At 42.2% G+C, this 12,571-nt stretch overlaps 1 protein-coding gene across 1 annotated transcript in view; it reads right to left on the bottom strand.

Annotated features, from left to right (window-relative positions):
- ak5 (adenylate kinase 5) overlaps positions 1–12,571 on the bottom strand; it is a 75,020-nt gene that overhangs the window by 58,712 nt on the left and 3,737 nt on the right. The window contains exons 3-5 of the mRNA XM_080441012.1: positions 12,020–12,187; positions 8,585–8,757; positions 2,249–2,362 (exon numbers count right to left, since the gene is read on the bottom strand). Of these exons, the coding sequence (XP_080297138.1) occupies positions 2,249–2,362; positions 8,585–8,757; positions 12,020–12,187 (455 nt within the window). The remainder of the gene's footprint in view (positions 1–2,248; positions 2,363–8,584; positions 8,758–12,019; positions 12,188–12,571) is intronic.

Genomic DNA, 12,571 nt, shown 5'->3' with positions numbered 1-12,571 from the left:
TGGCCTCTAGGGAGTGTTTCACGCAGATCGGTGCAGTTATAGTTAAAAACGCAAATCGGCCTGTTATAGCGCCACCATGAGGCTGATTTAACATTTTTCAAGTGGCATTTCTTTCTCGGCCTAGTGGGAATGTGCGTGTGAAATTTCACGGAAATCGCAAGCTGCGTTCATGATTTGAGGCATTATGTTCAAAACGGACCAATCCTGCAAACTTTGGAAGCCAACCGTAGCCAATCAGAATGGAATATAGAAAATCGGACAGATCCGTGTTGATCACATGACTATAGAGATACTGTGTACTGATTTTCGTGATGGTTGGATAAAATCTGTAGGAGTAATATTAAAAAATGGGTTTTGCACAAATCGGTCTCCTGGTGGTGCTATAACAGGCCCATGTGAAAAATGTGGGGCAGAGGTTCTGCTCTGGCATCCAGGGAGTGTGTGTGCACAGTTTCGCTGCGATCAAGCCAATGGTGCCGGAGATTAGCTGTACACAGAATGACAGAATGACACACGGACGGACGGACGGACGGACGGACGGACGGACGGACGGACGGACGGACGGACGGACGGACGGACGGACAGGGGGTAAAACATACTCTCGTCATGCCTTCGGCCTGGCGGAGACAATAAATAGATAAATAATGACAAAAACAACTTAGTTATGGAGTGTGTTAGTCTGTGAAGTGAGTGGATGTATGTAAAGTATGGCGCTGGGTGGTGGATGCAAACAATCAAAAATGTGCAAGGGGAGAATGAGAGAAAATCTGAAAGGAAGAGGACTGCTTTTAAAGCCCTCAGAGCACTGGACTGTGCTCCAGATCACAAGCGCTGGCAGACAGAGTGGGAGGCCGTCCCACATCCCCATAGTGTCTGGTTCCCTCCAGACACAACACTTGGCATTCAGGCAAGTGTTCAATCTTGGTTTTATCAGACCAGAACATTTTGTTTTTGGGCAAAGTTTCAGTCCAGACCAAACCCCATAGACTTCCATTCTACAATTAAAATTAAATATGAAATACCTTCATAATACAGCTATTATAAAGCAGCTATAATATGTTATTACAGTTGGTATAAGCCTTCATAATGCCTTAGGAGGTTTTATATCAACAGTCATAAGGCATTATAAGTTACGCTATAATAAGGTAAACTATCACAATTGCTCTTTATCGGTCTACCCATTTAGCATGAAAGGTTATAAAATGAAACATGAAACATAATGGCTATGGTATCCTATAAGATCTTTATGACAACTCATTGATTACTAAAGTATAATCATTTGTATTCACATTACCGGTACATTTATATAAACCTAATCAAATGTACTATACTGTACCTAACTACACATTATAGAGATAAATGCACCCTTACTCAGTGATGTAAAGTACCATAACTAAGTATATTTACTCAAGTATGGTACTTAAGTATGTAAACCAGGTCACCAAAACAGCCTTCTTCCAAAACGGCCTTCAAAACACTTTGTCATTTTCTGCAGTGAAACACATATCCACATATTCATTGCATCTTGGCTCGATTACTGAAACAGTATCCTCCACGGCATCACCTCCAAAGTCCTACATGTTCAGAACTCAGCTGTCCGTCTGCTCACCAGTACCTGCTCGAGAGACCATAATCACACCAGTCCTCTATGACCTACACTGGCTTCCTGTCAAACAAAGAATCCATTTCAAAATACTACTCACCACCTACAAGGCACTCCTTTAACTGGCACCCCCCGGTCCCTACATCTCCAACCTTCACCACCCTCATGTCCCCTCCCGCTCCCTCAGGTCTGGTGACGCCAACCTCCTGGTGGTCCCCAGGACCAAGCACCGAACCCTGGGGCTTTTTCTGTTACTGCCTCCTCCCTTTGGGAATGCACTCCCCAACCACATCAAACCAGCCATCTTACTTAAATGTCTTACAAAATAGTTCTTGAGGTCAGAATCGTCCTTGTCTTTGAACGATTGTCGTGTGATGTTTATTCTCAGTATCTACAGTATAGTACACAGCAAAATCCGAGTGTTGATTTAACTCTCAAGATCAAATGAACACTCATGTGTATACTTACTATTTTTGGTTGACTACTTTACTTGTTGCTTCTTAATGTTATATCTGCTCAGTTTCTTGTCCCCTAATTGAATTTAAACAAATTAATATCGGGCAGTGTTTTGTTTCATTTCCTCCAAATGGACTTAGGTATGTAATTATGTAACAGAACCCTTTTATACTCTTGGCAGAAACTCACCTGGTCTTCAAAAGACAAGGCCTGTCCAACATCGCGGGGAAATCCATCTATGACAATTCCATTAGCGTCTGGGATCTTCATGATCTTCTGCTTTATCTCAGTGATGGTGGTCTCCTAGAAACCCACAGTGAGGGCAAACTTCAGATTTTGCCTGCATACAGTAATATGAGATTATAAGACATTGCATTTGCTATCTAGGGGTACAGCAGACATAAACATTTGTTATTAGTTTGGTTATTTCAACAACAACATTCCAGTTTTCTTGCATAGGCTTTGAAAGTTCATGCCCCGTACACCGTTTGACCAAGAGTCATGAAATATGGTACATGGGTCCCACTCCTCACAAGGAGCACATTTTGCCCCTAGTACCCATGCGCATCACCCACTTAGATTTCCACATTGGTTTACAGCATCTAGAGCAAGCTGTACATGTTAAAAATAACTAGAAAGGTCTCCGCCAGGTCAGGTAGAAGTCAATCTTAGCCAATCAGGATGAAAAATGAAAAATAGGACAGATCCGTCTTGGTGACATGACTATAGAGATAATGGGCCTGATTCGCTAAGCTGGTTGTAAATAACGTGTAATTAATGTGACTAAAGACATGCGTAATTTCTCTATGCAAAAGCTGACATGCAATTCCCTGATCCGTCTTGATCACATGACTATAGAGATAATGTGTACAGATTTGCGTGATGTTTGGACAAAATCTGTAGGAGTAATATAAAAAAATGTGTTTAGCAAAAATCGGCCTCCTGGTGGAGATTAGCTGTACACTGACGGACGGATAAACGCATGCACACACACACACGGACGGACGAACGGGAGCGAAAACATAATCTTGGCTACACTTTCGGCCAGATTACACCAATCTGCTTCATGGTGGCACAATAACGGCCCATACTACATGCGACGATTTTCCATTTTTAAAACTGTCTTTAAAAACCACTTGCTCCTCCTACAGGTTTTGTCCAAACTTCACAAAATGTGTGATTTCTGGACTTATGTAATAATGAGTGTGAAAAATATTCAACTGTTTCGCTACAATTGGCATCCAAATTTTGTGAGAGGGACCTATTTGACCAAAACTGGCATAATTACTGAATGCATCGTCCGATGAACCCCAAACTTGAATATCATATTGAAGAGCAAATGGTGCTTTGGTTTCTACCCATAGTGGGGACCACACATACATATTTTGCTCCATAACATTTTAATCTTTTTATTTAAAAGTTGGATAGGAAAGACAACCTTTTAGTAATTCCATGAGGAAAAGTTGGTATGTAGGCTAGTTTTAGTGGAATTGTAAAGGTGAGATTCATACACTGTAGCCTTATTTTGAGTGGTGTGCTAGTTTTGTACACTAATCAATGGCTAAGCCATTGCATGGGGAAAAGGGCTCAATCTGGGGACTGTTTAATTCTTTTACTAATCGCTTAATAGCTAAACAACAGCTACACAATAATTGAACACCTGCTGAAGCAACCACACTCTAATAGTCCCCATGGTAATTTTGTGAATATACCATAAGGTCAAATGTGAATTCTATATTCTGGTGGATTCTAGAGTATAATTATAAAACTTTGGCATTACTTCTGAGAGCTGCAGCATGTCTCCGTGTGCCTTCCAGGGCCACAGAATGCCAGCTTGTCTTAGCATCATCTATTTCCACACGGCTCGGAGGAGGTCAGCATATACAAACACATTTCTTAAGGCCAATGCATTCTGTAGATCAGCTAAATAGAGTATGAGTGTAATGTGTGCATCTAAAAATAACTACTATGACCATGGTTCTGTCCAACAATGACCAACTTATACGTACTTTTCCACAACTACTTACAGAATGTTCTGCTGGCAATTGGCAGACCAGACGGAGATTAAAATCGAATGTATATGTGTAGAAATAGCAGAATGTTCATGAATCAAACTAAGCTGAGCTAAGAAAAGCCCTTTGATTGTTGAGTCATCTGACTGTATGTCTGAGCTCTAGTCCAGGCATCAGTCATTCTCAGCCTTAAGAAAGTACACACAAACACGTGCCACATCATGGGCCCTAGAGATAATAATACCCTCTAATTCCCGTCTATTAATCCACAAGTGCCCCTATATGCGTAGGACAGAATCCCAGACAGAGATATCTCTCCTGTGTCCCTCCTTCGCTGGATGTCTGTCCTACCCTTCCCTACAACACCCTGGCCAACACTCCAGCCATCCTAGATTCTTCTCCTAAAAACTCACCTCTTCCGGCTCTACTTCACAGTCACACCTCTTAGCACTATTAACTCTTTATGACATCTTGTTGCCTATTTGGATAGATGCTAGTAATACTATACAGATGTTTGTTCGTTATGTGCAATGTGTATTATTACATTTTAGATAGACATACTGTAATATGTCTAATTGTCTATACTGTATAGTGTTTACGTGTCCACAAAGTTCTATATTTTATTTATTTTTGATTGTTTGATATTTACCTGATGTTTACTTGGTCATGCGTTTTTTCATCGTGCGAACAAACTGGACTCTTTATGCAAGGGGCTGCTTTGCTCCATTCTTGCATTTTGTAAGTCTCTCTGGATAAGAGTGTCTGTTAAATGCCAAAATTATAATTGTAGCTTTCCTGCTGTCCGTCTCCATAAAATGAAGAACACCAGGGGCAGTGTAGTGCCCACTGTCTTTAAAATATGTATAATAATAATACCCCACATCATTAGACATATATCATAATTAATGACTACCCAGGGACCGATAAAATACATAAACCAAAGAACAAACGCTCTGCCAGTACGTGTTTCCCAAAGCCAGTGTTAAAAACTGGAGTAACACCAACCCTGGCAAGCACTTAAAACGGTTCCTCAGAGGCCATCAATAAGTGTTTACATTCTTCAGTCTCATCAAAAACAAGAACATGAGAGAAATCTCCACTGAGATTTAAATGCATTATGGTTTGGGATTAAATACCTAAAAACAGCACATGATTGTATTAATACCACAGTTGATCTTAAAATATCGAATCTGTCTTTTGTTCTGACCACTCTTGTTGAGTCATGGTAGTATAGGGACTTTTCCTCATTGTCTCTGTAGGCTACTGTTGTTCAGCTTTGAATCAAAGCTCTCAGCTATGACGAAAAGCCTGAAGGGAGACCTGTTGCTGGAAGCACTTAGTGAGTAAGTGAGGGGTAAGTCTCTGTCCACTGGGCTTTTCTTTGAAAATAAATAAATAATATAAAATAAAAATGGCATTAGCTAATGGTGCTACCTTTGAAAAATACACAAATCTTGTATTGGGGTCCCTGGCACAAAATATTTTCAGGTGGAGGTCTGTGGCCAAATAAACATATTCATTTGGGGGTCTTTAACATGAAAACCTTTGAGAAGAACTGCTCTAGAGATGACAATGACGATTGTTCAGTTGGTTGGACATTAAGGTCAGTTGTGGGCCCCCAGGAGTGGTGTTAAGGGAATTGTTGTCACTTAGGCCTGCTCCTATGTGGAGCTTCTTTTAGTGTATAGCTTTCGTCCATCCCTTCTCCTCATAGTCCATATACATTTCATAACTTTTTAACCGTACATTGTAGCACATATTGTATTAATGCCCCTAGTGCCCTTTGGGTGTTTGGCCCCCATCCTACCAGAAAGTCCTGTTGACTAACAAAATAACTAAATTATACAAATTGTATGCAAATTAAAAGGGGAAAAGTAGTATGAGGTTTGGAAGCAGTTGAACTACTGGTCTGCTGTAAGACTGTTGATGTGACTTACAGTACATGAATTCTCCACTACAAGACCCAACCAAAACACACAACACGGCTCGCCAAGGTGTGCTAAAGGAAAGGTGAGCTAAATGAAAGAGGGGTTAATATCCAGACAGCGTTCAACCAAGCTACATAATCTCTCTCCAGAAATATCTTTAGACGTGAAACAAATTTTTCTTGACTGTGAAAGCATTTCTGTAACGCATTAAGTCTATTGCAGAGAAGGGCAGGCAGGGAAGGCGCTCGGTTCCGTGGAAAAAAACGGCCTTCAGGCGCTTGGCCCCATCCTCCCTGAAAGCCCCCTCTCCCCCGCGCGCACACACACACACACACACACACACACACACACACACACACACACACACACACACACACACACACACACACACACACACACACACACACACACACACACACACACACACACACACACACACACACACACACACACACACACACACACACACACACCTTGCCAAGGTATTGTGAGCTGTACACTTCTTATTTTCTCTTGACTGAAAGCATTTCTGCAACCCAACACCACAAAGTCTATTGTAGAGCAGGCAGGGAAGATGCACTGACTTTGTTTGAGGACTGAGTTTTACAGTTATAAAGACTAGAAAAAAGGGTGTCTGGCCCTGTCCTACCTGAAAGCCCCCCCCCCCATATTTTAGCAAATTACACAATTTGTATATAAATTAAAAAGGGCAAAAGAAGTCTGCCCAATAACCATATGAATGATATTTGTGCCAAGTTTGGAAGCTGTAAGTCTGCATGCTGTAAGACTCCTGACAACCAAAGCACACAAACAAACAAGATAAGATAATATAATGCTGATGCAGATGAAAGCCTAAAAATGTTGTTTATCAATTGCAATATCTGTTCTTTGAAGACTTCTCTGTCAATTATAATTTAGTGTCAAAAAGATATTCTTCAACATTAATACCACAAAAAAGGCTTTAAAATGCTCCACTTTTTCAAGCCATGCACTCATTAAGGCATAGGCTATTGTGATAACTGCAGTGATATCTCACTGTGAACAACCACATTGTTCAACTTCTTTTAATTTTTTTCTTTGAAAAAACTCTGTTTTGTTGATTCTAAGTTCATAATATTAAATGTTTGCGCTCTTTCTGTCTGAGTGAGGGATATCTTCCATTTGGCCTGAAACCCCTAGTCGCCACTTGTAGTTATAATTATGAATGGAGGAACGCTGTAAATATGACCCTTGAAGAAGTCACTTCTAATGGCTTTAGTACAGATTACAAAACTTCAAACCGAGGATAAGATCTTAATTAGAAACGGTGATTAAACCACAAAGCTCCGAGACATGGCATGCCTCTGTCTTTACAATCACTGGCTCCTCCAGCCCGCTTGTGATACGGACTCTACTAATTAGTCTCTTGTTACATCTATGCCGTGATAATATCCTACGACCAAGTGAACACACTTAAAGCAGTTATTCTTCCTTCCTTTGATTAAAACCTGAACATATTACTCCTATACTTCATGTAGCTCCCAATACAAAACAGGATTGTACAGGAGCACTACGCTCTACAATACTCTCAATGGTGTAGTTGCTGAAAAATGAAAAATCGGGTGAATTTGCATTTAGTCTCTATGAGCCTACTCTCTGAAAGAACTCCTCTTTTTTTTTTCTTGGGAGGTCGGGGTTCAATACCCGGCCGAGTCATACCAAATGCAATAAAAATGGGACCCAAAGCCTCCCTGCTTGGCACTCAGTAAGGTTTGGATTGGAGGTAGGTTCCTGCCCGATACCAGCATCATGTCCAGGGGGTGCACTTATACATCATGGCTGGGGGATATTATTGTACATCAAGCTGCCTCAGGCTACAGAAACAGGAGATAGGCTCCTGCCCTATGGGCCACTTGGCTTGGCAAGGCTTACTTATGATTTGCATATACTTTGACCTATAATTAGTCTCTCACTCTCTCTCCGTAGATAACATTGCTGCATCCTGTTTGGCTATACATGTAACTATAGTCCCAGGTACCGGTTCAGTTTCACCAGACTGGCGCTGTAGCAGATTTAAAACAGAAACAAATATGACACCTTCAAAAATATGTGTTAAGGTAAGTGTTCTTTTTTTTTGTGAAGCACAGCTCTCTCTCTCTCTCACAGTCCCTCCTTGCCGGCTTACATGGTAATTCTCAGCGGATCACTAGGAGTCTTTTTTGGCGGTTTCAGCTGGTCTCAGGCGATATTCTCCCCATCTAACATTTGTCAAGTTAGTCAATACTAAATCCTGTCTGAATTTTTTGGGGACCCAAGACACCATCTTGTAAAATGGTGGCACATAGCTTTAAATGCATCTATGCGGTGGATCCTTGACACAAAAAAACTGAAAAACACATACACACACTAGTACACACACTAGTACACCCACACACACACACACACACACACACACACACACACACACACACACACACACACTCACACTCACACTCACACACACACACACACACACACACACACACACACACACACACACACACACACACACACACACTCTCTATCTCTCTCTTTTGCTCGCCCCATCACTCCCCTGACCATCCTACCTGAGGTGCCAGTTCTCCATTGGTGATGATTTTAGCAATGAGGCTCCACTTCCTGTTGCTGGTGGCATTGTGGATCATTTTCTTCCTCAGCAGCTCTCCCACAGACACATACTGGAAGCCGTAGCGCTCCGCAATTTTCAGGCTCTGCGTTCCCTTGCCACTGCCGGGCCCACCTGGGGAAAGGGTGAAGAGCCGTTGTTTGTTCTGTCTGCGTGGGATGGACAAGGCGGTGGAGGATAGTGCATGTGTGATACTGTGTGTGAGTGCACTCAACTCTGTGCAAGTGTACTGTATGACTATGTGGTAATGTGTCTGTTAGTAGTCTACGTACTGTATGCAGGCATGCAACTACCGCAGGTGTAGTGTACCTGAGGGCATGAGAATTTGTTAGGAGAATGTATTAGGACAGGACGTGTGTGTGCGTGTGCGCTCGTGTGTGTGTGTGTGTGTGTGTGTGTGTGTGTGTGTGTGTGTGTGTGTGTGTGTGTGTGTGTGTGTGTGTGTGTGTGTGTGTGTGTGTGTGTGTGTGTGTGTGTGTGTGTGTGTGTGTGTGTGTGTGTGTTTGTTTGTTTGTGTGCAACTGAATAGATGTGGGACTAGGTATCTGTGTGTGTGTGAATGTGTGAATGTACAGTAGAGTAAAAGTGTGCTTAACAACAGATTTTCATGTGGAAAGATCGGTCGCAGACGTGTGATACAGTGTGTCTCAGTGTGTGTGGATATTATGTACTGTAATTGACATGCATAGAGGAGTGGGGTGCCAGATGAAAGAAACAGGTATGTGTTCTCACATACCTCCTACACACAAACAACACCTCTCGCTTTCTTGTCCTGCTGTTCCCTCGTTCTGTTTCAGGGGGTGATTGACAGCGAAGGAACAACACTTTAGTTGATGCTGGGGTAGTATTGTAAATTTGTATGCTAGGTTAGTTTAGCTTTGCCTAACAGAGAGAGGTCTACCGGAACATGTGGCGTCTATCCATTATCTTTCATCTGATATTTTCATGGCTACTCACAGGCCTCATTACAGGCTCAGGCTTCATAACACAATTTCCTTTGTCTGGTTCCTTTAAAGGTTTGCCATGATCCTTTGGAGAAATGACAGCTAAGCTGATGCCATCCTGTTTTTCAATTTTCTTTCAAATATACGGCACAGTGTACGACAGGAACTACTCTTCAAACCTACAGAAAAACCTAGGTGGTGCGGACTGCTGCAGCGAGTAGTGGGAGATGAGCTGCCCTCCCTCCAGGGATTGTATGAGAGGCAGTGCGTGGTCAAAGCTCAATATATCATCAAGGAAAATTACCACCCCATCTGTTCACGCCATATACAGTGCGAACACACGATTTCTGAACCGTTTCTACCCGGCTACCATCAGACTGTTGAACAAGGCTAGCCCCTACGGAACCTCTCCCTCCGCTAAGTAGCTCCGAGATGAGGTCCCTCTTTAATTCCTGCCGGCTGCGGTTGACATTTTCGCACATTTTCCAGTTTTACATGTTTCTTACCCCTTTCTGCACATCGTATCCAAAAAGCAAAGCAATTGCGCCACTCTCTCAGATGTTTTAAGTTCTAGCGGAACATAACAGCTTCCAACGAGTTGAAGAAAGTATTTAATTTGCCTCGGTTTTCATCCGGTTCCATAATATTTTGCATTAGAAGATGCAATTCAACATTTGACCAGTAGGGTAATCAGTAATGTTATCTCAACGGGCGCAACTCTTGCGCAATGTCTTAAAAACATGTAACCGGATGAAAACCGAGGCAAATTAAATACTTTCTTCAACACGTTGGAAGCTGTTATGTTCCGCTTAAAACATCTGAGAGAGTGGCGCAATTGCTTTGCTTTTTGGATACGATGTGCAGAAAGGGGTAAGAAACATGTAAAACTGGAAAATGTGTGAAAATGTCAACCGCAGCCGGCAGGAATTAAAGAGGGTGGGTATGTTGCAGGTGGATTCAATCATGACCAATCAAATGATTGGTTTTCATTACTTTTAAGAGCAGTGCGCTGCACTCTGCCCAATGACGGAGTGATAATTTTCACAGAGTCATGGAGCAAATACCGTTAATACGTCTGACACTGATCCTTAGTGTAATGCCAAATCCTAAGCCCAATTGCTATTCGCCAAATAAACTATGTCGACTGACATCTGTAAAATGAATGCTGCGTGGACCTCCTAGGCGATCATCTGTAACAGGTCCACTTTGGGTCCCCATGTACACACTGTACAGCGGACCCTGAGCAGATGTCCCCCTAGGAGGTTCGTGCAGCAATAATTGTATCTGCACATGTGACCTATCCATCAGTCCATAAAATGGGTCTGGTACGCTCTGATACAATAAACTATGAAAGGACAAAATCCACGGACAGTCCACTAGACTCCATCCATGTACGTTGTCTGCTCCCTGTTTAAACACTACATAAGGATCTTAAACGGTTCAATGGCAGAACTGTATGTGTAAATATCTTAAATATTCATTGTGCATTATGACACACAACTGTTTTGTTGGACACAAGCATTTAACTAGCCTGGTTCCAGACCATAGACCCCGCCCACTCTCTGAGTGAACTGCCTCTCTTGGTCTGGTGTTGTAATGTGAACCTAGGATTTATTTGGTACAAAAATGTATTGTCCAATGAGAGTCGGAGGTGAGGGTGGGTCTAACGACAAGCCAATCAGCGAATATCTGCTAAATCAAGCTGTGCGATGACGTCAGATGTAGGCGGATCCGTGGATCTCTTGTGATTGGTTTAGGGCAATTCGAATCCCCTCCCCCATGTAATCGCCAGCTTCAGTAGGATAATCAGGCTAGCATTTAACCATTTGTGGGTTAGAATGCATAAAAAACATAATAAAATATTTTTCCAGCTTGAAGGATTCATAACAAAGTGAACCTGCAGTGTAGCTGTTGCTGATTTGCAAATAACACACCACCTACTGCACCTCTCCTCCCATACCAGTGCACAACAAGTCCCCCAAATATCAAACATACACAGGCCGGAGAACATTTTGCAAACCAAATGTAAACGCCTATTTGCAATCATTAATATTATTTAATTTGTCAGGCCGCTGCATCCAGACCACATATTGTGAAGACTTTATCCAGGAATTCAGAATAACACAGAAGATTTAATGGACATAAGAGATTTAAAAAGTACAAGTATAATAAGTATAATAAATAGTAAATATTTATGAAGTAAAACAAATTAAAAACCACAAACAAGGAGGTGAGCAAGGATAAAAGAGAGGTGAGTTTATGCTCTTTTTCTTATGTTTGCACCTGTCGCTCAGCCTGTCTGTCTGTCTATCTGTCTGTCCGTGTCTATCCCTCTTTCATAAAAAAAAAACACTCACAACAGTAACAACAACACATAGAGCACCACTGACTAATGCTCATCTTTTTTATGGTGTAAACTTTGTGGCATTTACCGATGACAAGGATGACCTTGGGGCGAGGTCTGGACGGATCAAACACCTCATACTCCTCTATGAGTTCTGCAGTCTCTGACAGGTCCGAGTCACTCTCGATGGAGAACTGACTGATGGGTGGTAGGCGTTCATACCGTCTATAAGGGAAATTGGGACTGTCGGGCAACACTGGGGTAACACACACAGTACACGCACGCACGCATGCACGCACGCACGCACGCACGCACGCACGCACGCACGCACGCACGCACGCACGCACGCACGCACGCACGCAAACACACACACACACACACACACACACACACACACACACACACACACACACACACACACACACACACACACACACACACACACACACACACACACACACACACAAACACACAGACACACACACGTAGACACACACACGTATGTTTGTGCACAGACAAACACAGGAACCAAACTCAGATTAACACAGAGAGACACACAGAGAAACAAATAAACAAAAGTTATAATTAGAAGCAATTTTTCTCTTGTGATTAATTACAAAGATAGTCTATTCTTGCCATT

The sequence above is a fragment of the Gymnoscopelus braueri genome (genome assembly GCF_963280865.1).
Source record: "Gymnoscopelus braueri genome assembly, chromosome: 10".
Taxonomy (NCBI): domain Eukaryota; kingdom Metazoa; phylum Chordata; class Actinopteri; order Myctophiformes; family Myctophidae; genus Gymnoscopelus; species Gymnoscopelus braueri.
This window is presented reverse-complemented; position numbering and strand designations above follow the sequence as displayed.